The following is a 26,246-nucleotide window of genomic DNA, read 5'->3' as shown; positions in this document are numbered from 1 at the left end:
ACTAACAGCACGGCGGTGCACCCCTTTGCTTCTCAGAGCTTCCAGCAAAAGTTAATAGCAAGCTGGACAGAAAAAACAGAAAACAAACTAGAAGCACTTATCTAGCAGAGCAGCAGGCCCAAGGAAAGATGCAGTAGCTCAGATCCAACACTGGAACATTGACAAGGAGCAAGGAAGACAGACTCAGGTGGAGCTAAATAGCAAGGCAGCCAACGAGCTCACCAAAACACCTGAGGGAGGAAGCCCAGAGACTGCAATACCACTTGTGACCACAGAAGTGAACTCAGCCACAGAATTCACAACAGTACCCCCCCCTTGAGGAGGGGTCACCGAACCCTCACCAGAACCCCCAGGCCGACCAGGATGAGCCACATGAAAGGCACGAACAAGATCTGGGGCATGGACATCAGAGGCAAAAACCCAGGAATTATCTTCCTGAGCATAACCCTTCCATTTGACCAGATACTGGAGTTTCCGTCTAGAGACACGAGAATCCAAAATCTTCTCCACAATATACTCCAATTCCCCCTCCACCAAAACAGGGGCAGGAGGCTCCACAGATGGAACCATAGGTGCCACGTATCTCCTCAACAACGACCTATGGAATACATTATGTATGGAAAAGGAGTCTGGGAGGGTCAGACGAAAAGACACCGGATTGAGAATCTCAGAAATCCTATACGGACCAATAAAACGAGGTTTAAATTTAGGAGAGGAAACCTTCATAGGAATATGACGAGAAGATAACCAAACCAGATCCCCAACACTAAGTCGGGGTCCCACACGGCGTCTACGATTAGCGAAAAGCTGAGCCTTCTCCTGGGACAAGGTCAAATTGTCCACTACCTGAGTCCAGATCTGCTGCAACCTGTCCACCACAGAATCCACACCAGGACAGTCCGAAGACTCAACCTGTCCTGAAGAGAAACGAGGATGGAACCCAGAATTGCAGAAAAATGGAGAGACCAAGGTAGCCGAGCTGGCCCGATTATTAAGGGCGAACTCAGCCAACGGCAAAAATGACACCCAATCATCCTGGTCAGTGGAAACAAAACATCTCAGATATGTTTCCAAGGTCTGATTGGTTGGTTCGGTCTGGCCATTAGTCTGAGGATGGAAGGCCGAGGAGAAAGATAGGTCAATGCCCATCCTACCACAAAAGGCTCGCCAAAACCTCGAGACAAACTGGGAACCTCTCATATCCTCCCTGTCTCACAACCCCAAACAGTTATTCAACACCTTCAACTCTCTCCTCCGTCCCCCAGCACCTCCTCCCTCCCCACTCATCTCAGCTGAAGACTTCGCCTCATTTTTCAAGCAGAAAATTGAGAACATCAGAGACAATTTTAGTAAACAACCCCCAGAACCCTTCCTCCCAACTACCCAGCCCTCCACCTCCAAAACCAACTTCTCCACCATTACAGAAGACGGACTCTCCACTCTACTCTCAAGATCGCATCTCACCACCTGTGCACTTGACCCACTCCCATCCCACTTCATCCCAAACCTCACCACAGTCTTCATCCCAACCCTAACCCATCTCTTTAACCTATCACTAACAACTGGCATTTTCCCCTCAAGCTTTAAACATGCCACAATCACACCTATCCTCAAAAAGCCCTCTCTTGACCCATCCTCTGTATCTAGCTATCGCCCTATATCACTTCTCCCCTTTGCCTCAAAACTACTGGAACAACATGTCCATATTGAACTGTCCTCCGATCTATCTTCCTGCTCCTTCTTCGACCGCTTTCAATCAGGCTTCCGGTCACACCACTCCACTGAAACTGCCCTAACTAAGGTCACCAATGACCTATTAACCGCCAAGAGCAAGCGACACTACTCTGTCCTCCTCCTCCTGGACCTGTCCTCTGCCTTTGACACAGTGGACCATTCCCTGCTGCTGCAGACCCTCTCATCCCTTGGCATCACAGAATTGGCCCTATCCTGGATCTCATCATACCTAACTGACCGTACATTCAGCGTCTCCCACTCACACACCACCTCCTCACCTCGCCCCCTATCTGTCGGAGTCCCGCAAGGTTCAGTTCTAGGACCCCTGCTCTTCTCCATCTACACCTTTGGCCTGGGACAGCTCATAGAATCTTACGGCTTTCAGTATCATCTCTATGCTGACGACACACAGATCTACATCTCTGGACCAGATATCACCTCCCTACTAACCAGAATCCCTCAATGTCTGTCTGCTATTTCATCCTTCTTCTCCACTAGATTTCTAAAACTTAACATGGACAAAACAGAATTCATCATCTTTCCCCCATCTCACGCGATCTCCCCAACGAACCTATCCATTACAGTAAACGGCTGCCCACTCTCCCCAGTCCCACAAGCCCGCTGTCTTGGGGTAATCCTTGACACTGATCTCTCCTTTAAACCACATATCCAAACCCTTTCCACTTCCTGCCGCCTCCAACTCAAAAATATTTCACGGATCCGCACATTCCTAAACCAAGAATCTGCAAAAACCCTAGTCCATGCCCTCATCATCTCCCGCCTTGACTACTGTAACCTCCTGCTCTGTGGCCTCCCCTCTAACACTCTTGCACCCCTCCAATCTATTCTAAACTCTGCTGCCCGACTAATCCACCTGTTCCCCCGCTATTCCCCGGCCTCTCCCCTCTGTCAATCCCTGCACTGGCTCCCCATCACCCAGAGACTCCAGTACAAAAGCCTAACCATGACATATAAAGCCATCCACAACCTGTCTCCTCCATACATCTGTGACCTCGTCTCCCGGTACTTTCCTGCACGCAACCTCCGATCCTCACAAGATCTCCTTCTCTACTCCCCTATTATCTCCTCTTCCCACAATCGCATACAAGATTTCTCTCGTGCATCCCCCCTACTCTGGAATGCTCTACCACAACATATCAGACTCTCGCCTACCATCGAAACCTTCAAAAAGAACCTGAAGACCCACCTCTTCCGACAAGCCTACAACCTGCAGTAACCACCGATTGACCAAACCGCTGCACGGCCAGCTCTACCCTCACCTACTGTATCCTCACCCATCCCTTGTAGATTGTGAGCCCTCGCGGGCAGGGTCCTCTCTCCTCCTGTACCAGTTGTGACTTGTATTTTTCAAGATTATTGTACTTGTTTTATTATGTATACCCCTCCTCACATGTAAAGCGCCATGGAATAAATGGCGCTATAATAATAAATAATAATAATAATAATAACCTCTGTCAGAAACAATATTCTCAGGAATGCCATGTAAACGAACCACATGCTGGAAGAACAAAGGCACCAAATCAGAGGAGGAAGGCAATTTAACCAAGGGCACCAGATGGACCATTTTAGAAAAGCGATCACAGACCACCCAAATGACCGACATTTTTTGAGAAACGGGAAGGTCAGAAATGAAATCCATCGAAATATGTGTCCAAGGCCTCTTCGGGACCGGCAAGGGCAAAAGCAACCCACTGGCACGTGAACAGCAGGGCTTAGCCCTAGCACAAATTCCACAGGACTGCACAAAAGCACGCACATCCCGTGACAGAGATGGCCACCAGAAGGATCTAGCAACCAACTCCCTGGTACCAAAGATTCCTGGATGACCGGCCAGCACCGAACAATGAAGTTCAGAGATAACTTTACTAGTCCACCTATCAGGGACGAACAGTTTCTCGGCCGGACAACGATCAGGTTTATTAGCCTGAAATTTCTGCAACACTCTCCGCAAATCAGGGGAGATGGCAGACACAATGACTCCTTCCTTGAGGATACTCGCCGGCTCAGACAACCCCGGAGAGTCGGGCACAAAACTCCTAGACAGAGCATCCGCCTTCACATTTTTAGAGCCCGGAAGGTATGAAATCACAAAATCAAAACGAGCAAAAAATAACGACCAACGGGCCTGTCTAGGATTCAAGCGCTTGGCAGACTCAAGATAAGTAAGGTTCTTATGATCAGTCAAAACCACCACGCGATGCTTAGCACCCTCAAGCCAATGACGCCACTCCTCGAATGCCCACTTCATGGCCAGCAACTCTCGGTTGCCCACATCATAATTACGCTCAGCAGCAGAAAATTTCCTGGAAAAGAAAGCACATGGTTTGAACACTGAGCAACCAGAACCTCTCTGTGACAAAACCGCCCCTGCACCAATCTCAGAAGCATCAACCTCGACCTGGAACGGAAGAGAAACATCAGGTTGACACAACACAGGGGCACAGCAAAAACGACGCTTCAACTCCTGAAAAGCTTCCACGGCAGCAGAAGACCAATTAACCAAATCAGCACCCTTCTTGGTCAAATCGGTCAATGGTCTGGCAATGCTAGAAAAATTACAGATGAAGCGACGATAAAAATGAGCAAAGCCCAGGAATTTCTGCAGACTTTTTAGAGATGTCGGCTGAGTCCAATCCTGGATGGCCTGAACCTTAACCGGATCCATCTCGATAGTAGAAGGGGAAAAGATGAACCCCAAAAATGAAACTTTCTGCACACCGAAGAGACACTTTGATCCCTTCACGAACAAGGAATTAGCACGCAGTACCTGGAAAACCATTCTGACTTGCTTCACATGAGACTCCCAATCATCTGAGAAGATCAAAATGTCATCCAAGTAAACAATCAAGAATTTATCCAGATACTCACGGAAAATGTCATGCATAAAAGACTGAAAAACAGATGGAGCATTGGCAAGTCCGAACGGCATCACCAGATACTCAAAATGACCCTCGGGCGTATTAAATGCCGTTTTCCATTCATCTCCCTGCCTGATTCTCACCAGATTATACGCACCACGAAGATCAATCTTAGTAAACCAACTAGCCCCCTTAATCCGAGCAAACAAGTCAGAAATCAATGGCAAGGGATACTGAAACTTAACAGTGATCTTATTAAGAAGGCGGTAATCAATACACGGTCTTAGCGAACCATCCTTCTTGGCTACAAAAAAGAACCCTGCTCCCAATGGTGACGACGATGGGCGAATATGTCCCTTCTCCAGGGACTCCTTCACATAACTGCGCATAGCGGTGTGTTCAGGTACGGACAAATTAAATAAACGACCCTTAGGGAATTTACTACCAGGAATCAAATCGATAGCACAATCACAATTCCTATGCGGAGGTAGGGCATCAGACTTGGACTCTTCAAATACATCCTGAAAGTCCGACAAGAACTCTGGGATGTCAGAAGGAATGGATGACGAAATAGACAAAAATGGAACATCACCATGTACTCCCTGACAACCCCAGCTGGTTACCGACATAGAGTTCCAATCCAATACTGGATTATGGGTTTGTAGCCATGGCAACCCCAACACGACCACATCATGCAAATTATGCAGTACCAGAAAGCGAATAACTTCCTGATGTGCAGGAGCCATGCACATGGTCAGCTGGGCCCAGTACTGAGGCTTATTCTTGGCCAAAGGTGTAGCATCAATTCCTCTCAACGGAATAGGACACCGCAAAGGCTCCAAGAAAAATCCACAACGTTTAGCATAATCCAAATCCATCAGATTCAGGGCAGCGCCTGAATCCACAAACGCCATGACAGAATACGATGACAAAGAGCACATTAAGGTAATGGACAAAAGGAATTTGGACTGTACAGTACCAATAACGGCAGAGCTATCGAACCGCCTAGTGCGTTTAGGACAATTAGAAATAGCATGAGTAGAATCACCACAATAGAAACACAGTCTGTTCCGACGTCTGTGTTCTTGCCGTTCTACTTTAGTCATAGTCCTGTCGCACTGCATAGGCTCAGGTTTACTCTCAGACAATACCGCCAGATGGTGCACAGATTTACGCTCGCGCAAGCGACGACCGATCTGAATGGCCAAGGACATAGACTCATTCAAACCAGCAGGCATAGGAAATCCCACCATTACATCCTTAAGAGCTTCAGAGAGACCCTTTCTGAACAAAGCCGCTAGTGCAGATTCATTCCACAGAGTGAGTACTGACCACTTCCTAAATTTCTGACAATATACTTCTACATCATCCTGACCCTGGCATAAAGCCAGCAGATTTTTCTCAGCCTGATCCACTGAATTAGGCTCATCGTAAAGCAATCCCAGCGCCTGGAAAAATGCATCAACATTACTCAATGCAGAATCTCCTGGTGCAAGAGAAAACGCCCAGTCCTGTGGGTCGCCGCGCAAAAAAGAAATAATAATCAAAACCTGTTGAATAGGATTACCAGAAGAATGAGGTTTCAAGGCCAAAAATAGCTTACAATTATTTCTGAAGCTCAGGAACTTAGTTCTGTCACCAAAAAACAAATCAGGAATCGGAATTCTTGGTTCTAGCATCGATTTCTGATCAATAGTATCTTGAATCTTTTGTACATTTACAACGAGATTATCCATTGAGGAGCACAGAGCCTGAATATCCATGTCCACAGCTGTGTCCTGAAGCACTCTAATGTCTAGGGGAAAAAAAAGACTGAAGACAGAGCTAAGAAAAAAAAATGATGTCAGGATTTCTTTTTTCCCTCTATTGGGAATCATTGGTGTGGCTCCTTGTACTGTTATGGCTGGCAATCAGGCAACACAGCGTGCAGTAATCAGCGCACATACAGAGATCTGGCAATAACCAAAAACAATAGGACGAGCTCTGAGACGTGGAATCTCTGTAGACTGCAGTACCTGATCTATCCTCACACAACTATAAGCAGCAGTGGATTGCGCCTATCACTACCTATGCAACTCGGCACTGCCTGAGGAGCTGACTAGCCTGAAGATAGAAATACAAGCCTGACTTACCTCAGAGAAATACCCCAAAGGAATAGGCAGCCCCCCACATATAATGACTGTTAGCAAGATGAAAAGACAAACGTAGGAATGAAATAGATTCAGCAAAGTGAGGCCCGATATTCTAGACAGAGCGAGGATAGCAAAGAGAACTATGCAGTCTACAAAAAACCCTAAAACGAAAACCACGCAAAGGGGCAAAAAGACCCACCGTGCCGAACTAACAGCACGGCGGTGCACCCCTTTGCTTCTCAGAGCTTCCAGCAAAAGTTAATAGCAAGCTGGACAGAAAAAACAGAAAACAAACTAGAAGCACTTATCTAGCAGAGCAGCAGGCCCAAGGAAAGATGCAGTAGCTCAGATCCAACACTGGAACAATGACAAGGAGCAAGGAAGACAGACTCAGGTGGAGCTAAATAGCAAGGCAGCCAACGAGCTCACCAAAACACCTGAGGGAGGAAGCCCAGAGACTGCAATACCACTTGTGACCACAGAAGTGAACTCAGCCACAGAATTCACAACAGATAGGGGAGCAATGGCTGTGTCGGTGGCGTCCGCTCCTGGCCAGAGGCTGGGCCGAGGTAAGGGGCGTGCCCATCACTAGGCTGGCGCTGATGTGAATGGGACGACTTCTGGTTCAGACCGGAAGTGACGTTGCACGCCAGCGGGAGCGGTGTGCTGACACTCCCGGTGGGAGAATGTTCAGGGGCGCTCACATCGCTCTCACCCTATACTACTTAGAGGCAGAGCACAATAACGGTGGCATTAGCCTCTCTGACAATGGCGGACTCGACTGCGGAATTGCCGGTTCCGATGGACATCCCACAGACTCCTGTGGTACTGAGGTTCTGGTGGGTGAGTGCCTTTGTAAGGCAAAAACACATCAGTAACAGTGTCTTTCTGTATCATATTATGCAGGGAAAGAAAGCTACGGCCAAACAGAAAAATAAAGTGTGTGCACTGTGAGAAAGCTCTCTCTAGAACTTATGAGAAGCGGATTTGCTGGTTATGTATAGATAAAACGGTGGCCGAGGAGTCCTCATCATTACTCCAAAACATAAAGGCTATCGTTAGGGATGAAGTCAAAATCACAGTAAAAAACAGCATGGGTTACATAGCTTTGAAAATCCATCTCCTAGATCTGCCCAAACCTCTGACGAGGAATCAGAGGTTGAACCAGGGGAATTACCACCCGGTGATTACTCAGATTTAGACTCTTCAGACGAAGAATGTGGTCGGCCGTATGTATTATCTGAAGACGTCGGGAAACTACTTAAGCTAGTTAGATCCACTTTGGGGGTCGAAACACCAAAAGAACATAAATCAACCCCAGATTCTATGTTTAGCAACCTAGAAGGGAAAAAACTGAGTTTTTCCTTTCCATGAGAATGTATTAAATGTAATTAAAAGAGAGTGGGGAAAAAAACAAATAAAAAAAATGTCAGGCCCTTAAGCGTAAATATCCGTTTGATGAAAAAATTTGTGACAAATGGGGGGGAAAAGCACCTAAACTGGACTTCGCAATTGCGAGTACCTCCAAGGGCATAGTACTTCCCTTCGAGGACAAGAGAGCTTTAAAAGATCCTCTTGACAAAAAGGCGGATGCCTTTTTAAAATCGGCATGGGAAGCATCGACATGGACATTTAAGCCGGGGGTGGCCACCACCTGTACGGCTCGGGCCGTGATAACATGGTTAGAGGAACTGAGCGAGCAAATAAGAGACAAATTTATATATATTCTACAAAAACATACAAAAACTGTTGGGGATATGTAACTATATCAGGTGACATCCTATGGAAATAAATGTAATATACATAAAACCCGAACTAACGAAGCGGTTACCTTGCATACTCTGTAAACAAACTAAGGAGAGAGGTGCCGCCCCCAACTTCTATCTCCACTGCAGGTGTCCTGTTCCTGGGGGCTGGAGCCATCTCTCGTGAATAGGTGCTGTCATGGATCTGGAAAATCAAATTACCGGTAAGTAATTATTTTTTTCCTCTAGCAAAATGGCTCCAGTTCAGTAACATCTATCTGATCACCAATAGATGCTACTGCACAGGCGCGATCGGTGCCATTTTGAGGTTTTGTATTCAGGAAAAATAATGTATAGTGCCAAATAAAATAATTACATCGATATTCTAGTTGTCATCATGCTGCAGCGCCGGCACTTGCCTGATGAATGTGATATTTTTTTTTTTTTTCTTAATACATAGTATATTCAGTATCTAAAAAAGTGGGCAGTTCACTGAGGGATCAGTATGACTACCTAAGCAGAGCACCACATGAAGACCCCCTCCCCCCGCCCACACAGAGCTCCACCCTGGAGCACGAGCATATCATTAACTCAAAATTGAAAATAAAGATTACACAACAACCACAAGATGGATTTCATCAACCAAGGTATCATATTAAGCAGTATAACGGCACCGACCTGACACTGTCTGTAGGTTACTGAGCACAATCCTGCCGACAGGTTCCCTTTAACTACAGCTCTGGCTGTAGCACATAAATGACTTCAGCGTGGTGTTTTTTTTTCCACAGGGATATTGACTTGTACCATTGCGTTTTATCCACAACACAACAATTGGTCCACAAAAAAGGACATGTGAAAATGCACCTCTGTTGTAAGGAAAACCTGAAAATCAGAACCTTCTCAAAGTGGTAGAACGTGTCCAAACTGTAATATGCAGAAAATATGAGGAAATCTAATTCCACAGCCATGCTGTCTTTTACAGTAACCCCTTAGTGACCAGGCCAGGTTTTTCTAATGTGACCAGTGTCACCTTTACGTGGCAATAACTCTGGAACACCTCTTTCTATCCCAGCGACTTAGAGAATGTTTTTTTTTTTTCGTGACACATTATACTTTATTGGTAAATTTAAGGCAATATATTTTGTGTTTATTTATAAAAATATCAGAAATTTGACACATTTCAAATGCTGTGCAATTGTAAAAACTTTGATCCATGTTAATCCAGAAAGCCGTACCACAGAAAAACATTAATATTTCCCTCATGTCTGCTTTACATCAGCACCATCTGTAAAATGTAACATCATTTTGTAAGGATGTTAGAAGGTTTAAAAATGCAGCAATATTTTTCAAGGAAATTTACAAATCTTATTTTTTTTTTTTTTGGGGACCTATTCAGTTTTGAAGTGACTTTGGGGGTCCTATATATTGAAATACCCTCAAAATTTATTCCATTTTAAATACAGCTTTAGTCATCAAATTAAAAATTGTTTTCAGGTAGTTTAACAACCCTTCAGGTGCGTTTTAGGAATTAATGCAATGTGTCATAACTGTGATGGAAAGAAAAAAAATTTGGCCCCTAAATGTCGCTAACTTCTGAGCAGGCTGCTATAACCAGCAGATCCAAAGGCCATTATTTGGCGGTGAATTGCCCACACTTCTGTTAGGCTACTTTCACACCAGCGTTGTTTTCAATACGTCGCAATGCGTCGTTTAGGGGAAAAAACGCATTCTGCATAGAGTAACCTTACCGACGTATTGACACACGTTGCGCCGTGTTGTGGCGGACCGCCAGGAGCAAAAAAACGTTAAATGTATCATTTTTTGCTGCCGACGGACCGCTGCCGCCCCCACCTCCCCGCACCTCACAATGGGGCAGCGGATGCGCTGGAGAAATGCATCCGCTGCACCCGTTGTGCGGCGCAACAAACGCTAGTGTCGGAATCTCGGCCCGACGCAATGCGACGGGCCGAATCCGACGCTAGTGTGAAAGTAGCCTTAACCATCTACGTGCCATAGTCACTATTGACAGCTGCATCTAAGGGGTTAAACAGCCATGCTCTGTGATTGTGACTGATGCAGCAGGGTGCCAGCTATAGTTCACAGCTGCTGCATTTTCAACCATCAGGTGATAGTCGTCTCTTATCTCAGGTCAGTAAAAAGACGTATTGGTGTTCACTAAGGGGTTCATATGTTTTTCTTTCTCTTGTTTTTAGGGTGTTGTTTCTGCAATTTTAACTAAATGCTCAACAAACGAAGGCTTCATTCCAGTCAACAAAAATCTTTGGTAAGATAGGAAATGTTAATGGGTCCCCTCCATATCTCCTGCCATGATCGTTACCCTTTAAAAGCGTTGGATGCAATATTTAAATGTATGTATAAATAAATATCTTTCTATCCTAGAAGATTAAGGGTAGGTTAATTTTAACATTGAGAGATAGAATATCAAAAATAAAATCCAGAAAATCACATTATGTAAACTGTATAAATGTATTTGCATTTTGCAGTGAGAAATAAGTATTTGATCCCTCTGGCAAATAAGACTAAATACTTGGGGGCAAAACCCTTCTTGGCAAACACAGCAATCAGACGTTTTTTGAATTTGATGAGGTCTGAGGTGTTTTTTTTTATTTTTTATTTTTTCATTTTGTTTTCATTTCTCAAATCGCTGTGTATATGTAAAATGGCAAGACTTTGGGATAGAAAGATAGATCTATACACATACATTTATATATTGCATCCACAGCTTTTAAAGGGTAAAATCAGCAAGGGATCAAATACTTATTTCCCCCACTGTGTGTGTGTGTGTGTGTGTATATGTAATGGCTCTGAAGTCGTGCAGTTTTGACAATGACCTCAAGGTTTTCCACATTGTTCATATTTTCTGTACAGTAGACATAAGTCTTATCACAGCCAGGATTGCAATGAACTGTAAAAACTCTGTATGCAGTAGATTGCACAGGATTAACCGTTGGCAATAAATGATGGTCACAACTTGCCTCTCCCCCTCTTTCTCTCTATTGCTGGAAATGTCCATGTGTCCAACAGGAAGTGGGAGTCAAATACTAGGCCATTTTCTGATGACACATTCCCTTTAATGGAGAGTGCTGGCAACTGAAACCTTCAATGGCCGTGAAAAAACAAAACCGGAACTAATCCAACACTACGCTTTCCAGATTGTGTGCGCAGACCCTGTATAATGATAGGAAGGCTTGACCAGTCCTTATTATGGACCTGTAGCCACATGTACAGGTGCTTTCACAAAATTAGAACATCATCAAAAAGTTAAATTTATTTTACTTCAATACAAAAAGTGAAACTTGCATATTGTATAGAGCAGACCTGGGCAAAGTGCCGCACTGTGCCCGCCCGCTCGCTGTCTCCGTTGTCTCCATAGGCGCTGACTGCATTGGTGGAGGAGGGGCCTCTGGCCACTTCCTCCACCAATCAGTGAATCAGCATGTGAAACAGATGACGTAATTTCATCTTGTCAGCTGTGTACTGTAGAGAGTAAGCACACTGGAGGCAGAGTGCTGGGGAATGGGACCAAGGTGTGTGTGTGTCTGTTTTGTTTTTTATTTGTATGGACTGTTTGGGAGGCTATGGGGGCGTCATGCTGCACATGGGGAGGCTATGGGGGCTTCATGCTGCACATGGGGAGGCTATGGGGGCGTCATGCTGCACATGGGGAGGCTGTGTGGGGTTCATGCTGCACATGGGGTGGCTATGGGGGCTTCATGCTGCACATGGGGAGGCTATGGGGGCCTCATGCAGTAAATGGGAAGGTTATGGGGGCCTCATGCAGTATATGGAGGATGAAGGCGTGGGGCTCATACAGTATATATAAGGGACTGTGGGGGGGCTCATTCCATAATACAGAAGGGGCTGTACTCTGGTTCAAACGCTATATAGGGAGAAGTCGGCATACTTAATTCTGCTCAATATTAAATGATACAATTAATATAATTATTAATAATATAAGAATTATAATCAATATTAATATTGAGTAGAATTAATTTTGCCCTATTGGTTTGGCCCTCCACAACAGTCACAATCTCTCATGTGGCCCCTTGGGAAAATTAAATGCCCAGCCCTGATATAGTCATTGCAAACAGTGATCTATTTCAAGTGTTTATTTCTGTTAATGTTGATGATTATGGCTTACAGCCAATGAAAACCCAAAAGTCATTATCTCAGTAAATTAGAATAATTAACAAACACCTGTAAAGGCTTCCTACGTGTTTAAAAAGGTCGCTTAGTCTGTCAGTAGGCTCCACAATCATGGGGAAGGCTGCTGACTTGACAGATGTCCAGAAGGCAGTCATTGACACACTCCACAAGGAGCGTAAGCCACAAAAGGGTATTGCTAAAGAAGTTGTCTTTTCACCAAGGGCTGTATCCAAGCATATTAATGGAAAGATGAGTAGAAGGAAAAAATGTGGTAGAAAAAGGTGCACAGGCAACCGGGATAACCGCAGCCTTGAAAGGATTGTTAAGAAAAGGCCACTCAAAAATTTGGGGGAGATTCACAAGGAGTGGACTGCTGCTGGAGTCATTGCTTCAAGAGCCACCACACAGAGACGTATCCAGGACATGGTCTACAAGTGTCACATTCCTTGTGTCAAGTCACTCATGACCAATAAACAACGCCAGAAGTGTCTTACCTGGGCCAAGGAGAGAAAGAACTGGACTGTTGCTCAGTGGTCCAAGGTGTTTTCAGATGAATATGAATTTTGCCTTTCATTTGGAAATCAAGGTCCCAGAGTCTAGAGGAAGACTGTAGAGGCCACAATCCAAGCTGCTTGAGGTCTAGTGTGAAGTTTCCACAATCAGTGATGGTTTGGGGAGCCATGTCATCTGCAGGTGTAGGTCCACTGTGTTTTATCAAAACCACAGTCAGCGCAGCTGTCTACCAGGAAATTTTAGAGCACTTCATGCTTCCCTGTGCCGACAAGCTTTTTGGAGATGGAAATTTCATTCTCCCTCAGAACTTGGCACCTGTCCACACTGCCAAAAGTACCAATACCTAGTTTAAAAACAACAGTATCACTGGACTTGATTGGCCATCAAACTCACCTGACCTTAATCCCATAGAGAATCTATGGAATATTGTCAAGAGGAAGATGAGACACCAGACCCAACAATGCAGACAAGGTGAAGGCTGCTATCAAAGCAACCTGGGCTTCCTAACTCCTCAGCAGTGCTACAGACTGATTGCTTCCATGCCAAGCTGCATTGATGCAGTAATTGATGCAAAAGGAGCCTCAACCAAGTATTGACTGCATTTACTGTACATACATTTCAGTAGGCCGACATTTCAGATTTTAAAATCATTTTTCAAGCTGGTGTTATAAAGTATTCTAATTTACTGAGATAATGACTTTTGGGGTTTGTTTTTTGTTTGTAATGACTGAATATAATGAGTTTCACTTTGTGTATTTAAGAACTAAAATAAATGTAGCTTTTTGATGATCTAATTTTGTGAGCAACATTTGTGTGGATGAGGCCTTAAAGGAAATCTATTCCCAGGTTTTGCTCCCCCATCTGAGCACAGCAGTATGTAGAGACAGGGACTCTGATCCCAGCTATGTCACTTACTGGGCTGTTTACTGAAGGTTTAAGAACTCTGAAGACATGCTGCAGTTTTCATAAAAGCCCGTTTTTCTCTGCTGCAGATCTAGAAGTTCTCTGAATACTGAGGTCTGTATAACCCGCCCACACCACTGACTGCTTTCTGTGTACACTATGCATAGTCAGCCAATGGTGGAGGCGAAGTTAGACAGAGCTCATGAATATGAAGGACTACATTTACTGTATATCTAGTAGTCCTCTAGTGGTGATGATCTGCTACAGTGATTTTATCAAAACCTACACAAAGCCCAGAAAGTCACACATTACTGGAATCGGGGTCTCTGTCTCTACACATTTCCTTTTTAATACCGTATATACTCGAGTATAAGCCGACCTGAGTATAAGCCGACCCCCCTAATTTTGCCACAAAAAACTGGGAAAACTTATTGACTCGAGTATAAGCCTAGGGTAGAAAATGCAGCAGCTACCGGTGAATTTCAAAAATAAAAATAGATGCTCCATACCGTTCATTATTGCTCCATATACAACCGTGCTATATAGAATGCTCTGCACCGTTCATTATTGCCCCATAGATGCTCCTTATAATGCTGTGCCATATATAATGCTCTGCACCTTTGATTATGGCCCCATAGATGCCCCTTATAATGCTGTGCCATATATGCTCTGCACCTTTGATTATGGCCCCATAGATGCGCCTTATAATGCTGTGCCATATATGCTCTGCACCTTTGATTATGGCCCCATAGATGCTCCTTATAATGCTGTGCCATATATGCTCTGCACCTTTGATTATGGCCCCATAGATGCTCCTTATAATGCTGTGCCATATATGCTCTGCACCTTTGATTATGGCCCCATAGGTGCTCCTTATAATGCTGTGCCATATATGCTCTGCACCTTTGATTATGGCCCCATAGATGCTCCTTATAATGCTGTGCCATATATGCTCTGCACCTTTGATTATGGCCCCATATATGCTCCTTATAATGCTGTGCCATATATGCTCTGCACCTTTGATTATGGCCCCATAGATGCTCCTTATAATGCTGCGCCATATATGCTCTGCACCTTTGATTATGGCCCCATAGGTGTTCCTTATAATGCTGTGCCATATAGAATGCGGCTGCAATAAAAAAAAAAAAAATCACATACTCACCTCTCTTCTCAGGACGCCAGCGCTTTCAATAATTACCTGCTCCTCTGCGGCTCCGTCTCCAGCACTGACGCTCAGCAGAGGGCGCGCACTGACTACGTCACAGCGCCCTCTAACCTGAGCGTCACTGCTAGAGGACGCTGCAGACGGAGCCGCACCGGAGCGAGGAGCAGGTAATTATAGCGCTGCGCTCCCCTTACCTGCTGCGGCGCGGTCCCTGCAGTCCCTGGCTTCTCCGGCGCTGCAGCTTCTTCCTGTAATTGAGCGGTCACATGGCACCGATCATTTACAGCAATGAATATGCGACTCCTCCCCTATGGGGGTGGAGCCGCCTATTCATTTCTGTAATGAGCGGTGCAATGTGACCGCTCAGTACAGGAAGAATCTGCAGCGCCGGAGAAGCCAGGGACTGCAGGGACCGCGCCGCAGCAGGTAAGTATGACTACACAGCCCCCGCTCCACCTCCCCTGCCGACACCCGGGTATATGACTCGAGTATAAGCCGAGAGGGGGACTTTCAGCCCAAAAAAATGGGCTGAAAATCTCGGCTTATACTCGAGTATATACGGTAAGTGTTTTAATAATGAATAGTAGAAGGTAAATGGAGGCAAAGGACTTGGTGGCTTTCATATAATTATATGGTTGTGGCATTTTATTTCACAGTAAGGCCTCTTTCACACTAGTCTTTGAGCTCCCGTCACAATCCGTCGATTTTTGAAAAAACAGGATCCAGCAAATTTTTCTGCTGGATCCTGTTTTTTCCCATAGACTTGCATTAGCGATGGATGGCCTTCCGTTTCATCCGTTGTGCACTGGATCCGTCGGAAAACTGTTGTCCGTCGGGCAGAGGCAACGTTTTTCTGCACGTCGGAAAATCGCTCAGCGACGGATCCTGCGCTGTCCGTCGTTGGCAATAATGGAAGCCTATGGGCGCAGGATCCGTCGCTGACTGTGAAAAGCAGGAATCCAGCAACGGATGCCGTCTTTTGAAACTGAGCATGCGTGGAAGAATTTCCTGTCAGGGAAATTCTCTCTCGCTCACACTCTCTCTTTTTACTATTGATGCTGCCTATGCAGCATCAATAGTAACAAGATATAATATTAAAAATAATACAAAAAATAGCAATATATTTTTACCTTACGGCGTTCCCGCGCAGCGTCACTGATGTTCGCGATGCTCCCAGCAGCTAGCATTCTCATGAATGCATTGCGAAATGACCCGACGTCAGAGGTCAATGCACGCTAGGCATTACTGGGAACGCTAGCGGCCAGGAGCATCCGTAACGCTGCGCAGGACGCCGGAAGGTGAGATTATTGCGATTTTTTTTTTTTTAATTATTTTTACACCTGGGTTGTGTTGTGTATGCGTTTTCGCAGCAGGAAACCCGCTGCGAAGAGGCATACACAACAGGGGCACATAGCCTCGACGAATCTGTCAGAAAAACTGGCCCAGTGCACCCGTGTTTTACAATCTGCACAGGATCCGTCATTTCAACATTTTGACGGATCCTGTGCAGATTGTAAAAACTGAAGTGTGAAAGAAGCCTTACACATACTAACACACATGTTCACATTCAATCCCTTGAATTCTAATGCATGTTGTGTACCTTACAGGGCGCAGTACTATAATAGCATTTAACAAACTTGTATTATATTATTGTAATGACATCTAACGTACTTGTAGTGTAGTATTACAAGAGCATCTCACGTACTTGTAGTGTAGTATCAGAAGAGAACCTCACGTACTTGCGCCATTACTCCCTGGGATACCACTGTTCCGTACGGCGCTTATACAGGAAGCCCCTGAGCGGTACTTCCGGACTCCGTACTAGAGGCGGCGATCGTTGCCATGGAGCCGGACAGGAGCTTCCGTACGGCGCTCATACAGGGGGTTCCTGTGCGGCACTTCCGGACTCCGTACAGGAGGCGGCGATTATCGCCATGGTGCCGGACGAGAACTTCCCATACTACACAGCGCAGGAAAACACCTTACCGCTCCCGCACAGCTGCACAGCGCTCGTAACTTTAGGCGGCCCAATGAACGGCAGGGTTCACTGTATTTAAACCGGCTTACCCCCTGCCCTGAAACGCCTCCAGAAGAAGCTAACGCGAAACGCGCGTCGGGGCAGAGGGACGCCGAGGCACTCACACTAGGCTAATAACAAGGTAATATATCGTATTGTTATACCACTTCTTATCTTATATATACTATTGTATATACTATTACTATTATATATTGAGCATGTTGGGAGTCTGTGTTTAAGACCATAGCATGGTTTCATGTTTCTCTCATTAAGGGACACTGGCATTTTCATATGCCCCAATATATGGATATTTAGAGGGCTCAACATTATTTGTACTTATTGCACTTCCATACATGTAGGCCGTTTTCTATCATGGTCTAGTGGCTCATATGTGTTCTTATGTTTAGCCTAGTCTTTTGTGTTTACCTATGGCAATATAGTCCCTCTTTTTGAGGATTTGCACCTTTCTTAGATGTAGTAATTCATTTTTATATATGTTTTTTTATTACGATGTTCAATAAAACTGATAGTTTTACCATAGTGGAGATCGCATTATTTCTTAGATCACACTTTTTGTGAAGGACGTACATGTAGTGTAGTATTAGAAGAGCATCTCGCGTACTTGAGGTTTAACATGTCTGTTGTTGCCTTTAAACTTATAGGTCCCTTTCCTATGTGACTACCTTAAGTGGTTTTGCTTTCTTCCTCCTGATGTTGATCTATTTTTTCGTGGATGTCAAAAGGGTTTGGATGGGCGGCCCATTCTTCTATCCAGGTACGAAAATTGCAAACTGCGAACTAAGTCTGTCACAAAACAAAAGCCATACATTAACCCCTTAACGACCGCCAATATGCATTTAAATGGGGAATAAGGGAATAGAGCCGCCCAGCGGCGATTTCCTGCTGTTGTCAGCTGTACATGACAGCTTACACCATGTGGTATCGGCCCCCAGCGGGTTTTGTGACTGATCAGGGTCACTTAATGCCTTCCCGACCTGTGACACCACGTAGGCGTCATGAAAGTCTGTGCCAATCCGACCTGTGACGCCTATGTGGCGTCATGGAGGGATCGCGTCCCTGCAGATCGGGTGAAAGGATTAACTCCAATTTCACCCTATCTGCAGGGACAGGGGGAGTGGTACTTCAGCCCAGGGGGGGTGGCTTCACCCCCCCGTGGCTACAATCACTCTGGCTGTGGAAAGTGAAACTGCCAATCAGAGCAATTTGTAATATTTCACCTATGAAAACTGGTGAAATATTACAATCCAGCCATGGCCGATGCTGCAATATCATCGGCCATGGCTGGAAACCCTGATCTGCCCCCCCCCCCCTCCCCACCGATCTCCTCCCCAGCCTTCCGTCCTGTGCTCCGCTCCCCTCCGTCGTCCTGTCTGCTCCCCCGTCCTCCTGTGCGCTCCCTCCGTGCTCCGATCCCCCCCTTCATACTTACCGAGCCTCCCCGTGTCTGTCCGTCTTCTCCATGGGCGCCGCCATCTTCCAAAATGGCGGGCGCATGCGCAGTGCGCCCGCCGAATCTGCTGGCAGATTTGTTCCAGGTACATTTTGATCACTCTGATAGGTTTTATCACAGTGATAAAAATAAAAAAAAAATTAAATGAACCCCCCCTTCCTTTATCACCCCCATAGGTAGGGACAATAATAAAATAAAGAAAATATTTCTTTTTTCCACTAGGGTTAGGGCTAGGGTTAGAACTAAGGTTAGAATTAGGCTATGTGCACACGGTGCGGATTTGGCTGCGGATCCGCAGCGGATTGACCGCTGCGGATTCGTAGCAGTTTTCCATCAGGTTTACAGTTCCATGTAAACCTATGGAAAACCAAATCCACTGTGCCCATGGTGCGGAAAATACTGCGCGAAAACGCTGCGTTGTATTTTCCAATTTTGTGCGGATTCCGCAGCGTTTTACACCTGTTCCTCAATAGCAATCCGCAGGTGAAATCTGCACAAAAAAAAATACTGGAAATCCGCTGTAAATCCGCAGGTAAAACGCAGTGCCTTTTACCTGCGGATTTTTCAAAAATCGTGCAGAAAAATCTCACACGAATCCGCAACGTGGGCACATAGCCTTAGGGTTGGAATTAGGGCTAGGGTTGGAAATAGGGTTAAGATTAGGCTTGTGGTTAGGGTTGGGATTAGGGTTAGGGTTGGGATTAGGGTTGGGGTTAGGGTTGGGATTAGGGTTAGGGCTGGGATTGGGGTTACGGGTGTGTTGGGGTTAGGGTTGTGATTAGGGTTATGGCTACAGTTGGGATTAGGGGTGTGTTGGGGTTAGTGTTGGAGTTAGAATTGAGGGGTTTCCACTGTTTAGGCACATCAGGAGTCTCCAAATGCAACATGGCGCCACCATTGTTTCCAGCCAATCTTGCGTTCAAAAAGTCAAATGGTGCTCCCTCCCTTCCGGGCGCTGACGTGTGCCCCCCCCCCCCCCCAAAAAAAAATGAAGATTTCATTATGGTGACCTAATGTTATCAAATTGTGTAGTACCTGTGGGGTTAAAATGCTCACTACACTCCTCAAGGAATTTATCCAGGGGTATAGTTTGCAAAATGGGGTCACTTGTGGGGAGTTCCACTATTTAGGCACATGGAGGTTCTCCAAACGTGAGATGGCATCTGCTCTCGGCTCCAGCCATTTTTGTGTTCAAAAAGTCAAACTGTGATACTTCCCTTTTGAGACCTGCCGTACCCCCAAACTGTGGATTTCCCAGAGGTAGTGGGGTATCTGCCTACTCAGGAGAAAATGGACCCTAAAATTTGTTGTGAAATTTCTCCTGTTACCCTTGTGAAAATAATAAATTTGGAGCTAAAGTAACATTTTGTTAGAAAAAGTTAAATGTTAGTTTTTTCCTTCCACATTTCTTTAGTTCCAGTGAAACAGCAGAAGGGTTAATAAACTACTTAATTGTGGTTTTGAGGACCTTGAGTGGTGCAGTTTTTAGAATTTTCTGTTTTTGAAGTCTGAAAACAAAAATGGCTGGAGTCGATAGCAGATGCATCTAGCATTTGGAGAGCCCAGATGTGCCTAAACAGTGGAAACCACCCACATGTGACCCCCATTTTGGAAAGTAGACCACTTAAGGAATGTATATGTGTGGCGAGCACCTTGAACCCCCAGGTGCTTTACAAAAGTTTAATGTAGAGCTGTGAAAATGTATATAAAATTAAAAAAATCACATTTTACCCACTTTTAGCCCCATTTTTTTTCCCCCAAGGGTAACAGAAAAAAATGGACCCCAAAATTTCTTGAGCATGCTGATACTCCATATGTGGAGGAAAACCACTGTTTGGAGACATGGCAGGGCTGGGAAGGCAAGGATCGCCATTTGACTTTTTGAATACAAAATTTGCTGGAATAATTGGCAGAGGCCATGTCGCATTTGTAGAGCCCCTGATGTGCCTTAGTAATGGAAATTCCCCGCAACTGACACCATTTTGGAAATTGGACACCTCAGAACTTATATAGATGTTTGGTGATCACCTTGAACCTCCAGGTGCTTTACAGAAGTTTATTTCGTAGCGCCGTCAAAATTCACGTTTTTCTTTACAAAACTTTAGTCCCAAATTTATTTTCACAAGGTAACAGGACAAAATGGACCCAAAATTTTGTTGTGCAATTTCTCACGAATACATACCCCATATGTGGGGGAAAACTACGGTTTGGGAACACGACAGGGCTCAGAACGAGTTATGCTTTGGAAACTTTGATGGAATGGTCTGCCGGTGTCATGTCACGTTTGGAGAGCCCATGATGTGCATAAACAGTGGAAATAAAAAAACGAAAGTGATCCGTTTGGAAACTAGACCACTCAAGAATCTATCTAGATGTGTTAAGCACCTGTGGGTTCAAGGTGCTCATAACAGAATTTTAGAAGAAAAAAATAATTACATTTTTACCACCAAAATTGTGTTTTAGCCACAGATTTTATGGCACTTCACAGTAAAGATGGACAATCGACCTTGCTGCATTGGTTGAATCTGAGAGAAAGTATTGCCGTGTCCACTTCAGAATCCATCCAGCTGCTTCTGTCTTCAGTCCCATTTTCAATACACACTTGTGACCCAGTGCCATTAGAAGCCATACATGCCCATGCCATCACACTGCATCTACCATGTTTTAGGCCTCATTCACACCAATATTTGATCAGTATTTTTAATCAGTGTTTGTATGCCAAAATCAGTAATGTAATGGTTGTCTTCAATGGATGCCCAGATCCTTTTGAGTTCCCAAGTTTCCCAGCTTTTTCAGGCTGTTCCAAAATGTTGATTTTGGCCACTCCAAACATCTGCTATCTCTGATGTTTTACTACTCTTTTTTTCAGCCAAAAGGTGGTCTTTCTTTTCCATTGCGAGCTCCTTTGTCTGCATGTTGTGGGTTCACATCAACAGCTTTCAAATGCCACGCCTGGAATTGGTTCTAGACCCAGACCTTTTACCTGCTTAATTGATGATGGATTAACAAGGGAATTGCCAATGCAGCCCATCAAAGAGCTTTTGGTCCCTTAATAAGTAGCTGCCTCTTTTTAACCCTCCGTCACATACAATATTCGGACTAACGAGTTCACATACAATGTGCCTGTCAGGCGCCTGCTGGAAAAATACCTATAATATCTAATGTTTGCAATTTCAGTGCTCTAAAAGTGATCAGTGACCTTCATAGGGATGTAATAAAAGAGACTACACATAATCAGTTGCAAAAAAAAACATTTACTTAACATAAAACTAATAACTATGAAATACAAACTTTTCAAAACTCCTGCCAAATAGTCCCCAGTTCGACTCTCTCAAAAAAATGTACAAAGAAAATTTTTGAACACAAACTTAATTTTAAGGTACCTTAAGTACTATTAAAAACATATTCAATCAGAAGTAGATGCTGAGGTTTCCCCAGAAAAGTCACATTTGCAGAGCAAATAGCAAGAATTACACACCATTTTTGCATGTGTCAGGCAAATTGCTTTATGACATTTGAGACATTCATAATTTGAAAGCCTTCTGGTTCCGCTTTCCGTTTGGCAGGTGGTGCATCTCCTTCTTTTGTGAGGTGGTGCAGATGGTGACTTTTCACCATCATCTTCTGGGCGGAACCTTTTGAGCTGAACTTGAAGGCGAGAGGGGATACCGATTGTTTTCACGCTTCTCCTGCGTAGCTCTCCAAGTACTAGTTCATGGGCCAATTTTTTCAGATACAATCGTCTACGGAGTGGTTCAAGCTTGTTTTCAAGATAAATTACTTGTGAATTTATACCACCCAAATTCAACAAAGCAAAAAATATGACCATTGGCCAGCGTTTGATGTTTCTGCTGACGTTGAAAGTGGAGCACATCTGATCTGCTGTATCCACACCCCCTTTGGTGGCATTGTAAAATGTAATTATCTCCGGTTTTTTTTCTGCCCCAGTCCCAGGATCGATGGCAGCATCATCATGAAGTGTTGATAGAAGAAGTACGATTTTTTTTGGCATGTGGTACATGGGAAACTAAAGCCTTTCCATTATGGAATGCAAACATACTGCTGTACTGTTGTCTCTCTTTCACACTTACAAACTGTGGCGGCAATTCCCTTTTGTTTTTTCTTACAGTTCCCACATATGACAGCTTCTGAATTTTCAGATAATCAATCAGATCACAACTTGTAAACCAATTGTCAGCTGTAATATTGCGACCCGATCCAAATAAGGGTTCAGCCAGTCTTTTTACAACATCAATGGGTTTGTTGCTCACACAGTAAGGACCTTCTGGTTGTTTTCCTGCATAAACTTCCAGGTTGTAAGTGTAGGTCTTACTGGCATCAACAAGGGCATACATTTTTATTCCATATTTGTTTGGCTTTGATGGAATATATTGACGAAAGGCACATCTACCACGAAAACCAGGGAGCATTTCGTCAATAGTGAGATTCTCTCCAGGGTAATAACTTTGTTTACAGTTTACAACAAATCTTTGAAATATATCACGAATTGGAGCAAGTCGGTCATGTGTTTTGCGTTCGGTTCGGGTAGTTCTGTCGTCAAACCGAAGGCAACGAATTAGAATCTTGAATCTGTTTATGGACATAACAAGGCTAAATTTTTCAACTCCATCCCCATCTTTACCCCAAAGTTCCTCCAAACTTTGTCTATTTGCCCTATAAGCTCCTGCAAGGTACAGTAATCCAAAAAAAGCACGCAGTTCTATTTCATCTGTGGGCTTGATGGTTCTGTTGCAGATGTACTTGTCCTTTATAATGTCTATATATTGGTTGGTATATGTGACAGTAGAGTCCAGAATGTCATCTGTAAATATACTGTTCCAGCATTCAACTGCAGTTTTTGCATTACGTGCGGTTCCTATTACTGCAGGAAGGTGAGTAATAATGTTTAAAGGTTCCCTACGTTTTTTCTGGAATGGCTTCTTGTTCCATTTAGTATTTTTATCTTTTCCAATATAATATGATCCAACTTCTTCATCCTCACCACTGTCACCATCTTGCTCTGTTTCAGAATCCAGGACACATTCTTCCACCTCATCAGGAGAATCAATCTCACTTTCCTCTCCTAAATCCTCATTCAGTGTGAGGTCTCTATCATCTAACAGCATGTTTGTTACTTCAACATCAAGTTGTTTGGATAAATTGCACATTTTCCTCTCCATTTCAGCAGATAATCTGAAGCAAGAGAAGGAATATGTTAGGGAACTACTGTATATGCCTGAGCAGCACACTTTCTTTTATAAAATCTCCCTTATTTCTATGAAATATCCTCACATTTTGTGCTATACATTCATAAAACAAGCTAAATAAACTATTGTGATGAATAAAAACATAAACATAAAATACCAACCTTACTGAATGTGACGTATTCACATACAATGAGCCTGAGAGATCTGTGCAGCTATATCCTCTCCCCTGAAGCTCTGAAATCCAACTGTGATATCAGGTTTCACAGACCTTCAAGAGACAGGAGACTACCTGGAGGGAGGGGGTTTCCTCACAATCTGGTGAGGAAGGAGAAATGAAAGTAAAAGAGAAGCGCCTGTCAGATCAGTTGTATGTGACGGAGGGTTAAAAGAGCTGTAAATTCTAAAGCCTTGCTCAAATAGGATGTCAATATCCTCAAATTAAAGCAGAGAGTCTGCACTTTAAGCCCATATTGATTATATTACTCTCTTGAATATGTTTTGGTAAAAAGTTAAAATGCCACAACTCGTGTCACTCTCCAAATTTTTTTGGACCTAAGTGTATATTATGGCAAGTCTGTCTTTATCTGTGACGCAGTTATTTATCTTGTACCCTGTATACAGAAGTACAAAGCCTAAGATTACGCCTGCATGAGTTATTATCCAACATGTAATAAAATCCGTTTGTCCTCCTCAGGAATGAACTCCATCCTTGTTTACGTTGGCCATGAAGTCTTGGAAAATTATTTCCCATTTAAGTGGAAGATGGAGGACAATCAATCACATGCACAGCACCTTACGCAGAATCTTGTAGCTACTTCTATTTGGGTGCTGATTTCATATATCCTGTATAGAAAGAGGATATTCTGGAAGATTTGACCTCTGTTTCAGTCGTCTTGTACCAAAGGAAGTGCCATTCCCAAATAGTCCTAAATCGTAACCTAAAAAACTGAATTGTGCAGTAATAGTCTACCTGGCATCCGGTTACAGATTTGTTTTTAATGTTCTTGTTCCTCATATAAGTCACTGTATGGTGGAGTGCAAGCAGAAAGGGAACTTTTTTTTATATAATTATCATTGCACCCTTAGCAGTTAAATTCTTGTATAAATGAAAATGCCTGTAAACACTAATAATGCAAGTGAATTTCCATGTAAATGTTTGATTCTCTTCCACTCCTTTTATTCTCAGACCAGATCACTTGTATGCAGTACTTATTATTATTATTGGTCTAATCTGTGCAGCTGCATAGGGTCCCAAGAGGTAAGGGGGCCCACTTCCATCTCTATAGCAGAAAGTGGCTTCTATCATGGACAGGACTCCAACTACAGAGGGTCCCTATACTGTTGTTGCATAGGGGCCCTTTTCGTTCTGTGTCCACCATTGCTTATATGGCAGTCCAGATGTTAGATCAGTCCTGTATTAGAGGTCTACTATTACAATAATGTCACATAGAAGATTTTAGTCCATTTTAAAATATTCTGTGAATGTTTATTAAGTGTATTCTTTTATCTTATGTTCTTTTATCAACTAATGTGTTCAAGTATGGAGGGAGACTTGTTAATATTTTATGTATAATATTTGTAGACTTTGGCTGGCTCTGAGAACCAAATCATATAACTAGTGAAATATTGTCAAATGTTATGTGCTTAAGATGACCTGTACGTTCTGCAGACATGTTTTGTTTTTAGTAAATAATTGTATTATCCAAGAAAAATAAATAATTCTTTATTTTTAGCACTGTCCATACTTTTTCAGGAGGGAAAACTAAAATAAACAGACTACCAGATTTTATAGTGGTACACCCCATTGATAAGGAAAAGGTTCTGTCGACAATGATTGGACCATGCCAATCCGTATAGGGACACCTCTACAGCGAGGAATACCAGTAAACTGAAAGCTCACCCTGGGGTAAAGTACAGTCATGTCCATATGTTGGTACACTTTCAGCTGCCAATAGCCATCACATGTAGCTCCAGACCACTGACTGGGAATACTGTTTCCACATTAACTTCCATAGATATGCCTCACTCTGGCATAGGTAGCATTTAAAAGGTCAGCACAGTAACTGTATAGCGGTTTGTATGTTCTCCCCGTGTTTGTGTGGGTTTCCTCTGGTTACTCCAGTTTCCTCCTGCACTCCAGAGGCATACTGATGGGGAATTTAGGTTGTTTTCCCTGATTGGGGGGGGCAGCTATCGTAATGTCTTTAAAGTGGTGTGGAATACGATGGTGCTATATAAGCAAAGCATAATAGATAGATAAATAGTACTGCAACTGGCTGTACTGCCACCCTTGAATATTGGTTATGAATGACA

General features: G+C 43.9%; 1 protein-coding gene across 1 annotated transcript in view; it reads left to right on the top strand.

Annotated features, from left to right (window-relative positions):
* Positions 1 to 25,665, top strand: part of HGSNAT (heparan-alpha-glucosaminide N-acetyltransferase) — a 77,355-nt gene extending 51,690 nt beyond the window's left edge. Inside the window, exons 16-18 of the mRNA XM_069742596.1 lie at positions 10,704 to 10,774; positions 17,918 to 18,030; positions 24,628 to 25,665. Of these exons, the coding sequence (XP_069598697.1) occupies positions 10,704 to 10,774; positions 17,918 to 18,030; positions 24,628 to 24,809 (366 nt within the window). The 3' untranslated portion in view covers positions 24,810 to 25,665. The remainder of the gene's footprint in view (positions 1 to 10,703; positions 10,775 to 17,917; positions 18,031 to 24,627) is intronic.
* The last annotated feature ends 581 nt before the right edge of the window (positions 25,666 to 26,246 follow it).

This window comes from Ranitomeya imitator, chromosome 1 (genome assembly GCF_032444005.1).
Source record: "Ranitomeya imitator isolate aRanImi1 chromosome 1, aRanImi1.pri, whole genome shotgun sequence".
Taxonomy (NCBI): Eukaryota; Metazoa; Chordata; class Amphibia; order Anura; family Dendrobatidae; genus Ranitomeya; species Ranitomeya imitator.
Note: the sequence above shows the minus strand (reverse complement) of the source record. Positions and strands in the feature narration are given on the sequence as shown.